This window comes from Stegastes partitus, unplaced genomic scaffold, assembly GCF_000690725.1.
Source record: "Stegastes partitus isolate 25-593 unplaced genomic scaffold, Stegastes_partitus-1.0.2 Scaffold279, whole genome shotgun sequence".
Classification (NCBI taxonomy): domain Eukaryota; kingdom Metazoa; phylum Chordata; class Actinopteri; family Pomacentridae; genus Stegastes; species Stegastes partitus.
In genome coordinates this window covers 409,684-430,487 of record NW_007578010.1, presented here as the reverse complement: position 1 = coordinate 430,487, position 20,804 = coordinate 409,684, and the positions used below count along the sequence as shown (strand labels likewise).

At 40.6% G+C, this 20,804-nt stretch overlaps 1 protein-coding gene across 1 annotated transcript in view; it reads right to left on the bottom strand.

Annotated features, from left to right (window-relative positions):
- Positions 1 to 17,938, bottom strand: part of dner (delta/notch-like EGF repeat containing) — a 71,884-nt gene extending 53,946 nt beyond the window's left edge. The window contains exon 1 of the mRNA XM_008282626.1: positions 17,588 to 17,938. Within this exon, the coding sequence (XP_008280848.1) occupies positions 17,588 to 17,938 (351 nt within the window). The remainder of the gene's footprint in view (positions 1 to 17,587) is intronic.
- Positions 17,939 to 20,804: the final 2,866 nt, after the last annotated feature.

The window sequence follows — 20,804 nt, the reverse complement described above, 5'->3', positions numbered from 1 at the left end:
ATGGCACAAGTTTCCTATCACGGCTCACTCTACATCCTCCACAAACAGCAACAAACACAGTTCCAGTGTAATTTAATATTCTGGCTTTTGCTTACAACTCTATATTTGACAGCAGCTCCATAACCCGGAGATCAAACTCAAACATGCTGCTCCCGCTGTCCTCGCAGGGCTCCTGCCTCAATCATGTCATGTAATTCCCAGTAAAAATTTTCTGTGCATCTGAGTGACATACTACATCATCTCACGATGGATAACAAAACCCTTCGCAGCTACGTCAAGTCTTTATTCTTAGAGTAAGGAAAGAAAATTGGTGTACCGTGAATTATCGCCCATGCATAATGCGTGTGTGTTTATGATGACAAGGATTTCACAGCTACAGGCAGCTGTGGTGTGACAGTGGATGTGTTGCGTGTGCCTTTCACCCGTGCCTCCCATTTCAGGGACATCGCAGCAAAAACAACCACTGGATGAGCAGCAGTTTTTTTTTTTTTCTTTCTCCACAACCTTCTTCAAACCATTAAATCAGATGCAGACTCAAAAAACAGAAGACTTTCAGATTTGGATAGAAGCCCTCCTACTGGTTTTTAAGCTGTCTCTCTGTATGACACGCTGTTTCATCATTACCTTCTGCATAAAAAGTTACTACCCACTGTGCTCCGACTCACTGAGTAGGAGGAACAACATTAGTTATTACACATTAGAGTAAATTAGTGTAACAGGTTTAGATACAGGGTGTGTGTGATGTGATTAGACTACACATTATAATGCAGCATAAAACTCAGCGCGTCTCTCAGGCCACAGCTGGTCGAGACGGATGTCACTCTGTGCGCCGATCCACTAGCTCACTGTTCGCTCTGACCTACATACACAGAAGGTTCCTTGCAAAACAAGACATCCGCACAATGAAAAAAAAAGGCGACACCTGCAGCCGACATGATTAAACGGGCGCTGGCAAGAAAGCGAAACAGTTTCTGGAGCTAAATCAAAGACACGTGGTGTCTCAAAGCTTTTCAAAACTGAGCAAATAAACTGTCAGGTCATATTTTATTGTTTTAAATAGTAGCCGGTGTTAAAATAACCAAAAAAATCCCTCTTTGCTTCGTGTCAGGCTATAAATGGGTCTGGAGCTGGTCCTGCTGCCACAGGGAATTAGTCACTGCAACGCTGGAAGTGGAACATCCTGTTCCCATTGTCATGAAACATCAGATGTAAATTATCACTAGTCACTTTACCTGCTTCTCAGGAAGTCAGAGAGGCTGGTATACTGGAATAACTCTGTGAGAAACTGGATGATACAAACACTGCTATGGATCACTCTGTTTGCTCAACGTGGGCCACTTCATTTCTAATGTTCCCTTTCTGAATGAAATAAAACTCCTCAGCAACATGCACAGGGAGCAGTTCTGACATTTTGTGCTCGGTGTTATGCACCGTCCACCTGTTGATCTTTTGGCTCCCCTCGTCATTGCTCTGTTGCCATAGTAACCCGAAGAAGAGGAACGGGGGCATCGCAATGAAAACTGGGCCTCGTAGTGGGAGGCGACACTGGACATGTATCATCGCTCTCCTCCCACTGGCTTTGTCCCCGAAGAGGAAGAAAATGTTTTTCGAAGCCACGACAGTGCAGACGCAGCTTTTCATTCTGTTCGAGCAGCTCCGGACCATCTGACTGTGATTTGTAACGCACGCCTACGAAACATGTTCGAATGATGACAGAGGGAGAGGGTGGGATGACAGGAAGGAAGATCTGAACTGACAACACCAAATATGATTCAGGGGATTGTGTTCCTGGATAGAGCTGGGTTTTGTTAATGCCACAAAGGAAGTGTGGTGGTTTGCCCTGATAAAAATAGCAAAAAATATTGATAAAGTAAAAAGAAGGTGGAATTATTCCCGAAAGCTCATTTTAGGGATAAGTCTGATGTTAAGGCCTTTTCATGAGGCTTTTATCTTCAATGAAAATACATAAACCAACAAAACTCAGCAATCTGTATTTTCTGACTTTGTGACTTAGCACCAAACTCATCAATTTCCATGCCCAACACAAGACTTTTCAAAAAACACTCGTACATATGTTTGCACTTAAGATTTCAGCAAATATAACTGAAAGGGTGCATAGTGCAGGAGGTCGGCGTATGTGGCAGTACATCAAAAACACCCGCAGTGCCGTCAGTAAAGAGGTTTCTGGTCCCATTTGTAAGAGGCGAGGGCATCTCAAAATTATGTTGACAGATTTCAGTGAAATGTGGTGGAAAGCTTGGCTGATCTTCAAAACATTTTCTATTATTAAGGTAATAACTGAGTATTATGCAGCCCTGGTGGAGTTTTGTACTCTCACTGAATGCTTTCTAACTCAATGTCCCAAATCCAAAAACACCCTCTAATCTCACTGCTGATGTTGTGAGAGTCAGAAAGAGAGTTGGATTCTGGGATGAAATTGGTCACTGCGGCAACACATCCTGTTAAAACTGGATGTTAAGTAGAGTTCTGATACTAGGAATCATGCTTTAGCAGGGTATAAAGAACAGAAACGTGAGTACACCCCTGTGTAATATCACCAAAATGTCAAATGATTTCAAATTGCATCACCTCTTAATAACTGCATTACTTCTAAGTTGAAATGTAAAGTATTTCTTCTCGTGTACAATGTAATACAGATGCTTTAGAAAGACTATCTTGAAAATGCAGGCACCAGTGTAGAAACTCAAAGGTGTGATTTTGAAGTAGCTTATTTGGATGAACATGGTTATAAAATGAGCAATAAACACCAGAACTTCCTCAGCTTTGTGTCCATCTACCTGTGTGCATCATGACACCAGATTAAAAAGACAGTAAGAAGAACCTTGCAGAATGTGAACCTCTACAGACAGCATCCAAGAAATAAAAACCTTTGTGTGCTCTTTGGCACTAAACTTTAGGATGACTCTGAAGGACATGAAAGTAAGTCTACTGCATATTAGGAGCACACTCCTCGGTCAGATGAGATCAAGAAAAAAAATGTCTGGCTCAGATAGTGGTCAGCATGTTTGGTGTTGGGAAGGTAACAATTAAAGAGTTCATTTGCAAAAACTCCATTTTTGTAGATTTTCAGAAAACATATTTTTTTGGTTGTTTGCTTGAGATAATATCAATCAAACTGACGTTGAGGGGATTTGACTCAGTAGAAATGACCTGACAAAAATAAAGACAACTTAAGTTTGATTGATATTGTCTCAGGTAGATGATGGAAAAGTGGGCTTTCTGAAGGTTTGTGAAAGTGGAGTTATCTGTTATTGCAAATGAACTCTTCAATTATAGATGGCATCATGAATGTCTGTGGATATACCAAAGTACTGACGACTCTCATTTTGCAGAATTTTGGCAAAAGAAGAATGTATCAATTGAATAATGAGCCACAGCACACTGAAAAAAGTCACACAAGCATTTCTAAAACAAAGAAAAAGGTGAAAACTGATTGACCAAAGTGAATCCAATAGAAAGACTTTTTAGGAGAAAGGTGAAGCAACACAAGCCCTCCAGACAAGAGCAATTGAAAAAATATCCTGTGAAGAATGGTAGAACATCTATATTTGGTATCCTCCATGCTGAAGAGGATGGAGTCTCCCAAACTTTGAAAAAATGAAAGATTTGAATCTCAGTAATGACTTTTGCTGCATTGAGTTCCTACTGTGATGCCTGTGTTTTTAATACAGTAAACTGTGAAGCCGCAACTTTTTAATTTTACATAAGAGCAAACACCCTACTGTTTAACTTAGAAGTAATGTGGTTATTCAGATGTGATACAGTTTTTAATTATTTGGCTTTTAATTGGTATTGCACAGGTTTGTACTCACTTGGATAAAAGACAACGCTTGCCCCCCCTCTGTTTTTCTTACTGGCTTTTTTTGCTTCAAGATAGACACTCTGTGCTGTTAGTGTGTATGAATCAGTGTGTCTTGTTAAATCTGTTTCCTTTGACTTCATTATTTGTCAAAAACATTGGATTAAGATTTGTTTTGAAAAGCTTCAATACTTATAGGCAATGTTGCAAAACTGTACCCAAAAGGTAAAAAAGAGCAATCTCATGAATGTTAAAAAATAAATAAATAAAAAATCCCCCTTGCTGCTAAACAGTGATTGACTATTAATCAATGAGGTTTGATGTGATCAGAGCGGAACCGTTGGAGGCGGATGAATCAGTGGGGGACAGAGCTGCAGACAGGATCGATTCCTCCCGACAAAGAGCCCCCACAGCTCACATTCAAGTTAAAGGCACATCTCTGTTTACTGGGTACCCAACACTAAATAGAAGGTTTAAAATAAAAACAGAATGCTTTTGTACAGACCCTTTAGTACAAAAAGTGAAAAAACATTTGCGGAATATAAAAATCGCTAAAACATTTTCCAGGAAGAATGTGGAGGCAGGTGGAGGCAGCATGCTTTGTCAAAACAACAGAGTATGAGTTTGAGATTGAATTGATCTTGAACCCCTGAACAAATACTACTACATAGGAAAATAAAGCATAACTATAACATGTTTTAGTATTTATTATTATATATTACACAAGTTGTTACAAACATTTCACTAATCCCACAAACTTGAAATTCAATTTTTAAGTTTTTAAAGTTTGAAATTTGCATAACTAAAACTACAGATTTTAGTTTAATCAAAAAAGTTGCACGTTTCATTGGAAAATTTCGAGTTCGATGTGCCTGCTCCTGTTTCAGCTCCTCTTCCACTGCAATTCTAAACTCTTTCAACAAAACCCAATTTTAAGTGAACTTCTTCATTATTATTCTCTGTGTACTTTCTGATGAACAAATTTGCACCACAGTCCCGAGCAGACAGCCAAATTTTCCACAGCGTCTCTCCTATCAACTGGCAGACAGGCCCAGCTGTTAATACGAGCTAATCTCTGTGTCTTACGCCCGAGGCTGGTGACTGCGCCTCGCTCCTCTCTCTGTCGGAGGTGCTCTACTGGTCCTGAAGGGATTTTTTTTGGATTAAGCTGGCATTTATTGTCTGCAGCTGAGAGAAGACGTTCATGACACACACCAGTACGCGCAGACATCGCGCTGGCTCGTCTCCCAGTTGGCCTCATTAAATAACATATTGTCAAATAAACTTAACTAACAAGTTGTGTGCATGCGTGTGGAGGAGACGGCAAGAGTCAGTTCAGCATCTGTTACTGAGTCACCGTCTTTTGGAAGCAAGAGGGCAACAGAGCAGAGGATGATAGGAGCTCCTGCTCTGCTGTCAGTCTGTCCTCTAACACAGTTTTATGGATCAGAGCCTGTTGTAGCAAAATTTAGCATTACTTTGGTCTCTCAGTTGCCATAACTTTGGTTTTGACTGCACTCAAACATTATCCGAGACTAGAATGTTTGAAGGACAAATGCGACAATAACTTGCATTGTCTTGTTTCATTGGTTGATGCTGGTGTATCAGCTTTGCCTTTCAGCTGAAATAATCATATTTATATTCTGCATCTCTCTACTTTAATATCCTTCATTACAATTTAATAAAATTGGCACCTTATTGCTTTTATTTATTATTTATTTATTTTATTCTATTTATTTATTTTTAATGTCTTTACATTAAATGCTCAGTGAGCTTTTGAATTGTCCCTAGGGGATAAATAAAGTTATTTGAATTTAACTGAATTTATTACGACTCCTCAAGATTTCCACATGTTGCTTTAAGGTTTGGTTCTCGTAACAAGTTATCTCTGTCCACCAGCATTCTTACCAAAACCAGGGAGGATGAACACTCCTCAAAAAGAAAGCACACTTTGACACAAGAATAGCATGATGACGCCACCTCCGTACCTCAGTGTTCAAAGATTTTTACATATTTAGGGATCATACAGCTTCCTCACATGGGATTAAAGAAAGGTATTTTCTTCAGATGAGAAATATTCTCTTCTTCTGCTGAGGACACACTGCATCAGTTGCATCACCCAGTGTCACGTATAATCATCACAAACCAAAACTGTCATGCTGAGTGGTGGCGATCCGCTGAACACTTGACACTGTATTTATTGCTGTTTCTCTGCGGGTTAGTGTGTCAAAAATATGACTAAAAGCAAAACAATAACATTTGTGTGTAGGAGGCAGTATTTGAGGCAGAAGGGAACATGATTTGCGGCCGTATTGTGTGTGTGTGTATGTGTGTGTGTGTGTGTGTTTTCTTTTTCAGTTATACAATTTTGTAGTCGTTGCCAGGGTAACAATGAATCCAAACCAAAAAAACACACTTCTTTTATTATAACAAGGTTAATAGGGTTATTAAGCACTGATTTCAAGTGTATTATTTGATTTTCTGTGAAGCCACTTGTATTGTTGGTGCGATATGAATGGTTTGCAGGAGAAAAGAAAAAAAAAGCTGTTAATATAATAAGAGAGAAGCCCGATACTCCTCAATGCTCCACTTTAGAATCTATTTTATAAAACTGATGTAACAGTTTGCACTTGGTTTGTTTGTGCAGATTTCGCCTCATGTTTTTTTTAGCAAAGAAATCCCGAAATCTAACAGCCATGACACACTAAACAAATTAGGTGGCGTCTATGTAATACATTACATAACTAAAGACCTGCAAAGAAGGTGTTCAATTAAAAAGGGATAGCAAGGACACTCTTAACAATACCCAGTGACTTCGTTGATAACATAACTGCAATACTGTGTCAAGTGGTGACTCACTTTTGAGAGAGATCAGCAAGACAGCTTGATGTTACCCACACAGCTCTGTTTCTACTCACCGACTCTGGTGAAAACCACATATCTGCAGCTTGTTAGTATGTCCATATGGTGTTCTTTTATGTACTGGAAGACATGTGAGCAAAGTAAGCTGTCATTTCTAAGGCTGCCACTAATGATTATTTTTCTACCAAAAAATCTTGAAACAATTTTATCAATTAATCTAAAAGACATAATTTTATCCAGAACAAATCTAATTAACCATTTCATTTAAACATCTTTCATTTTGGAATATTGCACTCCATGACACAAAACAAAATGTAAACAAAGGTTACACGAAGAAATGTGCTAAAAAAAAATTTTTTTAAAAAAGCAAAAAATGTAGTTATTTCTAGATCAAGAACACTGCATGTCCCAAAACACTCAACACACATGAATACACACAGGCACCATGATTCAAAATAGAATAAGTCCAAATTGTAACCCAAAGATTTTCTAAAACATTTGTTTAATGGTAGCAAGCAGACGACTTCAAGGCTTTATGAGTGTATTTAGTGTATGTATATATATATGTGTGTGTGTGTATGTTTAGGTGTACGCATAAGCTTATGTCTTGATCAAACAGCTGTATTGATCTCAAAAGCTCGGCGATAAAGCCGAAAAATGTATCGATATTGAGAGACTGGTGACCTGTCCAGGGTGTCCCCTGCCTTCGCCCTGAGTCGACTGGCATAGGCTCCAGCCCCCCACGACCCTAGTGAGGATTAAGCGATGTACAAGATGATGGACGGACAGACAGACGGATGGATGGATGGATGGATGGATGGATGGATATTTATTAAAAACCTTGATGAGAGGCCCAGGTGACCACAGACTGGCGCACCTTGGGAGACCTGAACAAAAGTAACCGGGAGAGTGATGAAGAGCAAAATGGTTCCATTATCAAGGTATATGACAGGCTGTTTATAACATTTGTTAATGCAAGTGAACTCTGGGTTTTCATAGCGATTTTGATCTAATGAATTTCGGTGAAATGATTGAATTTCCTATCAAATTTTTTCTCAATTCTATCACCAGTACATTTTGCTATCACTTGGTCATTCAGGCCTAATCTCATCTCATTAATTTTGTGTTTATTTTTCCTATCTGGTATGAATGCTGTTTGTGTTGCAGCTAAACCCACACACAAATCTAAACATACTCAATCACACCTACAAGTGTGAGCTAACACACAGAGAATAAACAGGATTAAAAAGTGCTTCCTCATACATCTAATAGTATGTACACACAAAAACAAACACACATGTCACACTTTACCAAACGCATAGCCACGTTTCTCCCTCCTGCCACACACACTCATTACGCTGACAGCAGCAACAACAAGACTAATCATTAGAAGCGACAGTACAATGAAGGTGTCACAGCGGAGGCTTATTATCGGGGCGAATTAGTGCTGAGTAAGAGCTGCTCTGCCCTTTTTTACATTATGCAGCGGATGGTGACACAACTCGCTGCTCCATTAAAGACAAAAATAGAAACGAGGGCAGACAAAAAGCAATAATTTTTTTTTTTTAAAACACCTAAACCAAACCACGGGGAGAAATGTAATGACTTCTTTTCTATCCAGGACAGAGTTTCATGTTTCACTGCCAGACTGAAGGAAAATTAAAAAGCCAATGACACGGAGATAAGAGCTCTGTTCATGATGAGTGGCAGCGATTAAAAAAAGAAAAAGGAGGGCTGCAGAAATTTGAGCAGTCAAGAGTATTAGAAAAATGCTCAGCAGCAACTGATTAGACTGTATTCAAGGCAACAATAATGAGAAAAAGAAGAAAGAAGCAGAGATGTAACATGACTGTAGTCGGACAGACTTTACTATCTTTAGTGTTGCTGGCAGGATTGTGTGTGCCTTGAAAACTAATTATGTGCTTTTGTGTAGTCAGCTGTCTCGTGAATAAAAAAAAAAATCTAATGCCTTTATATAGTAAGATCATGCACATGACATTTCTATGGATTTAAGAGTTTTTTAAGTGAAATAATGGAATTTACTGCTTAAAGCCTGCTAGCAGCTATGTGATGCTCTAACAGCCCAGAGGTGCTTTTGCGGAGCTAAATGCTAACGCCAACATGCTAACATAGCGCCATTTATCAGGCATAATGTTGACTATGATCACATCTTAGTTCAGCAGAATTTGCAGCTGAGGCTGGTGTGAGTGTCAGGCTTTTTTCCCCCCAAGATCCCCTCCAATAAAAATCAGGTTTCCACCTTGTTAGAATGTCCATATGCTATTTTTTATATGCTGGAAGACATGTCATGAGTGAAATAAGGAGTCAACATCATGGTTGAGTATTTACACCGTAAAACATGGATTCCGACTTCTCATTAAAAAAAAAAAAAAACTAAGAAACCATTTACTTCAATTTCCCAGGTGAGGTTTTCTGTATCATGATCCTTTTTCAGAATCAGTTTCTAGTTTGAACAAGTATGGCTGAATTCCTCAGTTATCACAACTTGCTATTGTGTAGTAGTTTTACAGAGTTTGAGCAGCATTGTAAGTGAGCTGGTGTGCTCAAGCTGCAATAAGTGACGTAGGAATAGGTGGAGAAAAAAGTATGGAATTTATAGACCTGTCGTTCTAAAGGAAGCAGCAGTGTCAAAGTGTAGAGTTACATCCAAGCCATTTTAGAGCAGGTAGGGGTTATTATGGGGGGAAAAAAACTTCTAAATATGAAACTGGGATACATACCGATTGATTTTTAGGGGTTAAATCAACAACCAGAGAGGGATTTTAAATTTTGACCTGATGCAAATCCTTGATGAAAATTGAAGAGCAGCAAAGTTGTTTTGTCCAGATGGGAACTTGAATTTCAAGACTGAATTTCATGGTTTTCCATCCAATCGGGAAGACATTTTACTCTAAACTGCAAAGTCAACCTTATTGTAGTACAAAAGGAAACCTTAAAGATCGCTGGAGAATGTTTGCACCAACTTCCAATGAAATCCATTCAGTAACTGTTGAGAAGTCTGGACCAAAGCAACGGACCGACTGACTGACTGAACAGCCAACACATCCTGACAGACGGACATCGCCTCCCCTCCAACCACACCGGCAGCGCAGCTAAAAATGCCACTGACCAACCAACCAACCTGGTATCAATCAAGGCTCGCCTCCACCGCAGAACATCTCCTGCGTCATCCATATGTATCAGGCCTCACCAACTCATCACGCCAGCACCTCTTCATACACCTCCCCCAGATCAAAAGGCCAGGTGATGTGTGATATGGAAATGACCAAAGCGGTTGGCCACAAGCCTTCCTGTTCAAAGGCAGCACGGTCCGCTTCGTAACATCGAGGGACATCAACATGAAACGCAGCGATAGCTCAGTGATAATAGCTCAAAGAAGTCTCATTCGGCTGATGGGTAGCTGCTATATCAAAGCTATCGACAGGGTTATGAGCAGCTGATTACGTCACTGCGTTCATCAAACCACCTGGGATTAATTATACAAGGGCGCACATGTTTTCGCTTTGCTATCCATTTGCTGCTGTTTGCCATCTATTATCCAAGTTGAATCTCAAAAGTTTACTTTACAAAAAGTATTGTCTTTAAGATTTCAAGAGGATGCTCTCTTCCTACTTTGGACACTTGATGATATTCTCCAGAGCCACCCTCAGGCCAAAATGTCAACTTTGCACACAGGATATCTAATGATCTAAAAGGCACATTTCCATCGCGCTCGCAGCGTAGTTGAACCGTTTCCCTTTCTCCCACAAACAGCGCACGTTTAGCATTAACGATGGCACGCTGTCGTATTACCCTGACCAACGAATTTACACTGTGAGTGGGAATGAACATCAAAGCTTGCCAGTGTGGCTGTAGTTTTCAATATCCTAAAGTGTGACTTCGAAATGAGTAGTGTGTGGCTTTTGAAGTGCAACAATGAGAGGAATTGTAATATTTTAATAGTCCTGAAATGGCTCCTTTTTATTTTTTTCAGAAATAGAGACGTGAAGCAAGAATATTAAATTAAGTAGGAAGACATGAAAGAGGCACAACTCTTTAAAGTAATTATAGATTCATTTTTTTGGACGCATCTATTTTCAACAGGATAACACGGCATCAGAAGGATGTGATATCTTGACATAATGACTACTCTAAAGTGTTTTATTCGTGTTAATTTTGGGCTGTAAAGCAAAGCAGTGCGTATTCAATCCAAATGTAACTTGCAATCAAGTACATACTGTTGCTGCTTGCTAGAGTGAAAATTCACATTATCGTTTGCTATATTGCTGTATCTACAGCAGAATATCCAATCAGAAATTCAGGGATATTTCTGGAGAAGAAGCCTTATTTATTTATGCATTTCTCCATGTAATTAGAGCTGACAGTCCGTTAACTCTCCAGCATGTTTTTTGATCATTTACCATCAGCGCCTGCTACGATAATCAGCCCTACATCAGATCATGTAAACTATAACATGACGCACAGAAGTGACATTTTGCAGCCCTGCCTGGTTTAAAAAAAAAAAAAAAAGAAAACAAAGTGGCAAAAGCTGAGATCTGCCTTTTGGGGAACATCGGCTTCAACCAGTCTTCTGAAGAAACAATTCAATGACCGCTACGTTCAATAGAAGCCCTTGAACAGATAAAGCAATAAAACAAAACCCCTCCGCTGCAAGAGGAAAAGCAAGTCCACTGATACACGCATGTACAGTATACATCTAAATAACTATATTCCTTGTGGCTTCTGTCCTCCCTCTGACTAACAAGCCAGAGATATCAAAGAGACCACAGACTGGTGATGAGCTCTGAGCTCTGCCTAATTGGATGTAGCTCCGGCTCTATCTGTAGCAGCAGAGTGAGCGGCCCTGGAGACGAGAGCTGACCGCCACACATCCACACAAACACTCCCCCTCTCTCACAATTACCATGAGCTTCAGGACTTTGTTTGTTTTGAGTCCTGTCAGGAGAGGGTTTTGTTGTTTTGTTTTGTTTTTGTAATTTATTGCAACCACTTGTGCGTTGGAGGGTTGTCACATCCAGCCTAACTGGAAGAGAAAACACACTTTCTGTCATTATCAAATGCTGGACACTTTTTTAGACTGGTTGGATTGTAAGAGAAGAAATCTTGGATGGAAAGTTATTTTTTTTGTTGTTTTGTTGTTGTTTTTTTACTGCACTTCCATCTTAACATCTCATCAACATCTTCAGTCTGTTTCTCAGTCTTGTAAAAAAAAATTTTTTATCATTTTCACAGCAAATCAAGCAATTTCAGGAATTTCTCTTAAGTGCATCTAGCTCTTTGATACTGCAGTGGACGGACACATCTTCTGTCAACATAAAGTCACTTTAGCCAGATTTATAGGAACGAGTACATTTCTTCATCCACTCACAGTTTTAATTGGCAACCTGTCCAGGATGTACCTCACCTCTGGCATTGTGTTAGTTTGGATGAGCTCCAGCCCCGCTGTGACCCTTTAGAGGACAAGTGGGAACAGCTAATGGACGGATGGAACAAGCATAAAAGAAACGCACTTATTCACTCGCTTGCTGAGAGAGAAGAGAGAAGATTGATTTTTCTCTCAATTCTGTATGAAACTATAAAGACAAAGCCCGGTTAGCTTAGCATAAAGACTGCAAAGAAGGAAAATATGCAAGCCAGGTTCAATCCAAAGATAAGAAAAGTTTAATGCAAAGAGGGCTACAACACATGACGAAATAACGGCTAAAACACATCATGTTACAACTTTTTTTTTCGTTGCTTGACTTTGAAAAAGAAAATTTTCATAGATCTCATTTTCCATGACTAATCTAATGAGAGGTCTGTCTGATAGAACACACTGTATCCCAATTTAAGGGTTCATGGATAGACTGAGGGTTTGTTGGTTTTTTTGCTTTATTTAAAAGACAGTTTGTTGCCATGCAGGCTTCACATGTGCACGGCAAAATGAGTGAGGAATAGGAGAGAAACACCAGAAAAAGAAGTGCAAATGAAATGCAACATCTGTATGGAATATATTTCAGCTACAATAAGGATGATGTGACCAAACACAGGTACTTTGTTGGCAGTGTCTTGCAATAATAACCACGAGGCATCACAAGTAATTTGTTTGACCATTTAAATCGCCATTACAAAGCTCTGTATGACAAGGGCACACTCAGATCTGAATGTCATCCAAAGCAAAAATAAATAAATAAAATATCATGGATGCCTTTGCCAGATGTACCACATGACAAAGATTCCAAACTGCAGAGAAAAATCAATGATGTGATAAGTTTTTCACCTCGCAAACAGCATGATGCCAATTAACACATTTACGAAAGAGTGTTTTAAAAACATGATCCAGTCGCTTTACAGGCGGTATGTAACACACCTCGCACCTAGTTTTCTCAAGTTGCAATCACAAAGCTGTCACAAGTGGAATATTATTCAGCTACAGTAGGTTTGTGGTCCAGCTGGACAATGGAATGCTACAAAAGTCTTACAGGCTACTTTATTAATGATAACTTTCCAAATGAAAAGTTGCTGTTTGGGGACGGCATTTTCCATTGATGATCATACAAGTCGGAACATCACAACGATGAGCGAAGCATTTGCTAAGAGACCTCAGGTCTGTAGAACAACAGACCATGCGATGAACAAGTGGACCAGTGTGCAGAGCTTTAGCCAAAGACTGCATGTTGTAGTTGGTACGTTATCACCACGCTATGTTTACTAAGCTGTTTTTTCATATCGCAGTGTATAAATGTCAGTTTTTTTTCTAATATCATGCAGCCCTACTAGGAAGTGACCAAGAAATAGTGCAGGAGGAACTCACAGTAATATTTATTAATTTTACACTTGGTTTATGTGCTGTCTAAAAAAAAATGAGATATAACATGTTTGTGTGTCTGTAAAATGGGAAGTTTGAGAACCAAAACATAGTTAGCTTAGCTTAGCATTAAGACTGCAAGTCATGGAAGCATCTCACAGTTCTGTCCAAAAGCTAAAAGTGTTAAAAGTGCTTCTGGCTGAGAAATAACCCCATAAATCACTCCTTGTAAAACTGCATCCAATGATTTTTGCTGTGAATAAATAAATGAGCAGTAATTAGTGAGCTTAAGAAAAGCTAGTGGACAGATTTAGTGCCTTCATACTTTGGGCTGTACATTACACCGATGTGTCTTAAAGCCTGTATTCTATCAAATGTCCAGCAGAGGGCGACACCTCCAATTGCAAAAATATGTTCAGTTGTACAGAAGACTATGAGAAAATGATACTTCTCTAATTTGGTATGTTAGAATAAAAAAAATTAAAAATCAGTTTAAGGCTTTTTAGTGCTAGTTTCAATACTTTTATTAAAATGTGACGTTAATTTTTGGAGCTATGGTTCCATTTAAAAGTAAAATGGACGATAAAGCAGGGTGTAGTTTTCAATTGGATCCACTCTGAGCTCATGATGTTCAGGTTTAAAAGAGCAACATGGCAACGACCAAATTCCAAATTTAAGGCTTTAAAATGGAATTCTGCAAACGGGTGGGTGACGTCATGGCAGCTACATTCATCTCTTATGTACAGTCTCTGGTTGCAGTTCATCCTTGTTTCAAGTTTTTAATGCTAAGCTAAACTACTAACTACTACTAAACAACTGTTCCTTAAATATGTTCCTACACACAGCCAGGGGAGGTAGAAAAGGGAAAACATTCCAAAAAAAAAACACACACAGCAAGAAGCCTGAAAACTTTAATGATGGTTATGTAACAGTAGGACCCTGTGAGTGAGAAAGCACCGCTAAGGTGATGAGAGGGAATAGTGATTAAACCTCTCAGCTGAGATCTAAAAAAAAAAAAAAAAAGGATCAGAAGGATCAAAAAGCCTCCAGTCCATCACGGCTCTGACACCCTCATACCAGCTTATTAAGCTGAGGCAGACCTGGCTGCTGCAGAAACAGCTAAATTACTCCTGTGCCATATATCACCTCTTTTTCCGCCTTCGGTCCCACATACCTTCTCCAAAGAACAGTAAAGTAAAAACGCATTCTGTGTTCATAATGCCAAGGCTGTAAACTTAAGTTCAGTCTGCTATGACCCACTGCTTTCATATAACTGAATGGCTGAGCAGCCCAGCAAGAGCTCCCTGAACTTGCTTCATGACAGATGGCTGTTTTGTGCTGCCACAGCCCTACTGTGTTGTAGAGCAAGCTACCGAATCCATCAGGGCGCACAACAGGCCCTTCAATAATGAATAAGCAAGGGGCCGAGAAGCTAATAACTCACAGAAAGGCCAGTGGCAGTGAATTCCAACAGGACAGCTTACAGGCTGCCATCCAGAAAAGATGGAAGCAGATATTAAAACCAAGCGAGTTTAACAAGTAGAGTGGGTTTGTTTTCCCCATGGTGCCTGCTGCTGTGGTTTGCATTAGGCTGCTTTGATTCCTGCAGTATGAAACACAGCCAAGGAGGTAAGTCACGAAAATATCCTGAAATCAACAGGCACCGCAAAGTTTCAATGCTAAACCCACTGTACAAATGTATTTTTTTTAGTTGGGTTTTTTGCTCCTGCATTGTGTACCGTGCCTCAGGTCTGACACAGAATTTGAGTTAAAAGAGCAGAGAAGGAGAGAAGGATGGTGAGTACATGACTAAGCTCCAAAACTGGAGCTTTACTCTCTGTAAGAAGAGATTTGTAGTTTTCTGCCTCATGTTCTCCTCTTTCCTTTTAGCCATCTTCTTTTTTTTTTCTCCTGCTCTTTGACTCCTCCCTGCTTTTCCCCCTCCAACTCATTCATCCTCCTGCCCTCCTCCATCTCTTTCTTCGGTCTCTCTTCTCCCTTTCTCACTGAACCATCTGTGTTGTGACGCATGCAGAGGACAGGAGACGCAAACCAGCTCCATGCTCAGCCAGTCAGGTCATTTACCAAATCTCAATTGACTGCTGCTCCAGTTTCCATGGAGAAGAAACAACCAGCAAGAGGGGAGCGAAGCAAAAATCAATGATTCCCCCTGAGCCCAGCTTGGGGCCTGTGCCGGACCTGAGCTCTGGCACATAGGAGGGATAAAAGCTGGAGTGTTGTTTTTTGGTTGCAGAAGGGCACCGTGCTCATGGCTTCTGTTCTTTGCATGAAATTTTCCCCCCACTGCATGTGATGTCCAGCCTCGGCTGCTCAGGTTGTGTGACAGCACCGTCCTCTGTGGTTTGTGCAGAGAAAAGCAGGCTGCAGAGGTAACAAACTGCAGTGGCTTTCTATTCTGAGAGATGAAATCAGGACATCCAAGGAGACAGTGATCAGGTCCCTGGCTAAACGCTCCACTAAATGGATTCGATCCTGACTGCACGCTACCAGTAGGCTCACCTGTCTACACCTTCCTCTGTCACAAATACTTCTATGCATACACAAGATCTGCTGTGTGCATTAACACAAGGGGGGATGTGGCTGCCACCTGTTGGTGATTCTGCTTAAGTTCACCCAGTCACCTTGCTGTTTCCCTCCGTGATGCTGCAGCAGACTCATTTATCCTCTCTGCTGCTGGCGGATGCTCTCTTTCACCCCAGCATGACTCAGAGGCCTGGCTGCCTATCGAGCCTCCCGCTACTGACGCTCAACCACAGTCCATTTACTTTAAGGCTGAAATGAAGCTCGGGCAGTCCGGCAGAAGAGCAGTTTATGTAAAAATCAATAAAGTGTTAAATTAAAATAAGGGAGGGCTGTAACAGGAGCACAAAGGTATGCAGCTGACGTGTAGGTCAACATCAGGGAAGAGACAAAGAGTGCAATAATACAGAGGGTGTTTTTATTTTAGCTCTATTACTCATCACCCTGCTTGTTCTGCAAAACAAACACAATGAAAATAATCTCCGAATGGAGTGAAACAACTCCTCATATGTAGTCCATCATAATGACACAATTTCCTGTTGGAACTGATAGTTTCAAAAACTGCATCATGTAAACTGGTCTTGACACGGACAGATAGCTCTGCTGAAGTGCATGCTGACGGACATGTATAGCTTTAGGAACGTGAGATGTTGCACAACCTGGGACAGCAGCACTTGTCTTATTCACTAATGTCCAGATGTTCACTTGGAGTTAATGGATGCGGCGTGAAGACAGCCACTTTGGCCTGATCATCTGCATCCCAGGTGTTCACAAATTCGCTCGCCGAGTTTGCAGCTCAGCACACATTACAGACAAATTCAACACCGCTGCAGCGTCTACTAACTTTGCACCAATTTTTGTTTGCCCAGATGTGACAGCTTATCCAAAATACTCACACAGGCTATACAGACATTGACACACAAAAAGGTACAGTACGTGTAAATACGCTCGCACACATTTACACTTCACACTCGCATCTCACTGCTGCCGCTCTCGCCTTCCTGTTGCCACAGCAACGCAGCACTCGTCTCTGAGTCTCAGTGACAGCACATGCTCCCATTAAAAAACCATCCGTGAAAAGCACAGAGGAGAAAACGCACTGACATCTATGCATCGCGATGTACGGAGTGGCACACATGCATTTTAAAACACGTATACGATGCAGGTTTGTTACCAACATCATCCAAAGGTTGGTCCTTTGTGATGTTATAGTGGCAGCAAAATTTCATAACGATATAACAGGAATTATAAGTTCCATATAAGACAAGAAAAAAAACACCAAACTGAAATCATTAATATTAAATTAGAAGTACATAGAGTTTTTTATGCCCTGCTTTATTAAGTAAGTAGAACACGGAATCAGTTTTCTCTGCATAAATCAGATGAAGTCATCAAAATGAACACACAAGCAGCCTAACATTGTCTACTTCTTGTCCTCTACTTCACATTCAGTATGTGCGGTCTTCTTCTCAAGCAAAAACTCAGCAGTAAGGTCACACACAGAATCAGCATCAGTTCCGTGTCATGCAGAAGGTTAAAGTAAAATGGGTTCTTACCTCACAGTTGCGTCCAGTGAAGCCCTGGCTGCATGTGCACACATACTCCCAGGTGTCCTCTGGCCTGCTGGCGGAGGGGAGGGCCAGGCAGAGTCCCCCGTTGAGGCAGGGTCGGCCTTCGCAGGGGTCCGGACGAGGTGTGGCTTGGGTCGGGGTGGGCTCGGCTGGGGCCGGGGTGTCTGGGGCCAGCTGGAAAGGAGAGGAGACGGCCCCGATGCTGCTGCTGCTGCCGGTGCCGGTCTGGAGCAGGAGGAGGAGGAGGAGGAGAAGCAGGGGGGACGCGAAACTCCGTGCAATCTGTGTGGGACGGCAGCAGGGAACTGCCGGCACACTGAACACACTCATCCTCATCCTGATCCTCTTAGTCTGGTTTCTTTTCTTTTCTTCTCTTTTTTTTCTCTCTCTCTCTTGTGTATCTTTCTCCTTCTTTGCTCTGAGCTGCTTTTCGCTGGCTGTGCTCAGCAGTGACTGAGAGTTGTGTGAGCTGCTGAGAGAGAGAGAGAGAGAGAGAGAGAGAGAGGAGGGAGGAGGGAGGAGGAGGCAGGCAGTTAGGATGTTGAGCCTCAGCTGTGCGAGAGGAGAATGACTGAGAGGAGACTGGCTGATGGAGTGGAGGCTGAGGGGGGAGAAGGTAAGGATGCGGGAGGAGAAGGGGGAGGGCCCTTCTCTGCCTCCGAGTCACAGTGACGACGATCGCTGACGACACTCGTGCACACATTCTGCCTCCTTCCCTCCACCACCTCCATGCACACCCCCTCTCCTCTCCCGGTATCTCTCACAGAGCAGAGTAACAGAGGAGAGGAGTTCTGCTCCCTCCTCATTTAGAGTCTCGTCATCCACAACCTCTGCTTTGGAGCTGGACCTCCAAGGAGGGGAGACAGAGGAGAAGGATGGTGGTGTTGGTGGAGAAAATCCTCATCAGCTTTGCCATAAGATGAGCTGCTTTCTGGTGATAACAGACAACATCACCACAAGGGGGGTGACGCACTCCGACTCTGAAAACAGTAAAACCATGGGGATCAATGCTGGCCTGAGTGAAAGCAGTTTATAAGATGTATTTCTAAAGTTATTGTTAAAACTGTACATGGGTGATGCACTCCATCCAGACAGGTTGGACTGGGACAAGAAATTGTCATGTCCAGAAGTGATGTAAAGTTTAGTTTTTGTCTTGTGTCAATGTGTCATGGTGTCCTGTTTTATTTTGACATTTAACTCTCCTCTCGTTTCAGGTAACTTGCTCCTTCCCCTTGTGTGTTTCCCACTGGTCTGATTGTCTGCCCTGCCCTGATTGTTTGTACCTGTTCCCCTGTGGGGGTATATATAGTCTGCGTCTCCCTTTGTCCTGTGCCAGTTTGTCTTGTCTTTTGAAAGTCAGAGAACCTATGCCAGTCCATGCCATGTTGTCTTGTCAGAGTCAGGTTTTTGCATTCTTTTGATACTTTGCTTTGTATTCACCACAGCCTTGCCTTTTTTGATAGTTAGAATTGTTTTTCCTCGTAAGAGTGATTTTTGTTATGCAGTATTCCTAGAAGATTTTCATCTGTGTTTTTGTTTTTGTTGCTGTTATTCCTCTCAGTGAGTGATTTTTGTTGTGTAGTTTTCCTCTGTAAGAGCGATTTTCATTTGAAACTTTGTCATTAAAAGATTATTTATTTGAACTTTGTCTCCTGAGTTGTGCATTTGGGTTCACGTCTTAGTTCGGTTGTGACAGAAATCAGTATTGGAAATTTGACCCAGACAATCGATCACAGACATCAAACATCTACACGCTCCCCTGAATGCACACACAAACTGCATCTACCTAGAAACACCAAAGCCATGTAATGAGCCACACAGATATCAGACGGATACCAGTTGGCCAATATTATTAGCTGATATTGGCCTGTCACAGGAAGTGAACACTATTTCGGTTTTGTTTTTTTTGTTTGTTTTTAACAAACCACTGTTATTTTACATATTTTCCCAGTTTTGTTACATTGAGTAAAACCACAGAAAAAAAGTGTGTGCTAACTGTCAAAAAACAGGAAACTATGAATAATATTCACATTAAAATGCACTATTTTTAAAAATGGTTTTTAAAAATGGTCATTTGTTCTTTCACGATCCTTAAACAGAAATTATAACCTTTTTTTTTTACTGTATCCACTTTTTTTCAAAATTATTTTACAGATATTAGCTTTTTTTTGAAAGAGAAACCAGCATTATTTAAAATAGTTTTTTAAAACAGATTTTCCCTCACTTATTAAATCACATAACATCTAATAAAATCACAGAAAAAAGGATTAACTTAAAATTTTCCTGTAAAAAAAATAAATAAATAAATAAACATCAGCCAAAACTGTAAATAATGTCCATATCAAGACATTATTACACATGGCAATGGTTTTTATTTTTTTTTACAATGTGTAACTGTAAAATTCTACAGTTTTATTGTATTAAATCAGCTAAAACATCAGGATTTTTTTTTTATTTTTATTTTTGCATATCAGTATAGGCTTACATGTTGTCCAATATACATGGGGTAAATTAAAAATGTGTCATCATCACATAAGTAGTCCATCAGAACAGGCCCAACACCATTGTTTACAATCTTCAGCATTGGCTACAGTACATGTAGCAGAGCTCGCATCGAAGCAGAGCCAATGTGGTGCGGAGTTGTGATTTGTTTTCAATGTAAAGTGCTAAGGCTTTTGTGAAACACATTGTTGCTGGTTAATAAACAAGGGCCCCATCACTCCACCTTTTTAACATAACTCGAGCATGCCATATGTATTCATATAAAAAATATTGGCAGATATATCAACAACCGACTATTACTTGCTTAAATCACTATCAAACCCCAAAATCCAGTATCTGTTGGGCTCTAGCGATGAATAAAAGGGAATCAAGGAAGATTAAGGATGATGAAATAGAATAAATACCTACAAAAAGTGGCGCTTTATTCTACAAGTGATGGCATTCTGTGCTGAGTGAAGGGCATGATAACTGATTGGATGATCAGTGTTTTACAGAAAGTGAATAAATTGTAAAGTCAGAAGGACACTTGTGAACTCCTTGGAAAGATCCCTAAAAAGAAAAAAAAAGCAAGTTAGGTCATCCTGTGTATGTGAGAGAGTAGATGTGACAAATAATTGATCAGATGATCAGTGTCTACCAGACAAAAGCAGCATCTCCACAAACTAAAGTCACACAAAAAGCTGGCTCACAAACAAGCTCC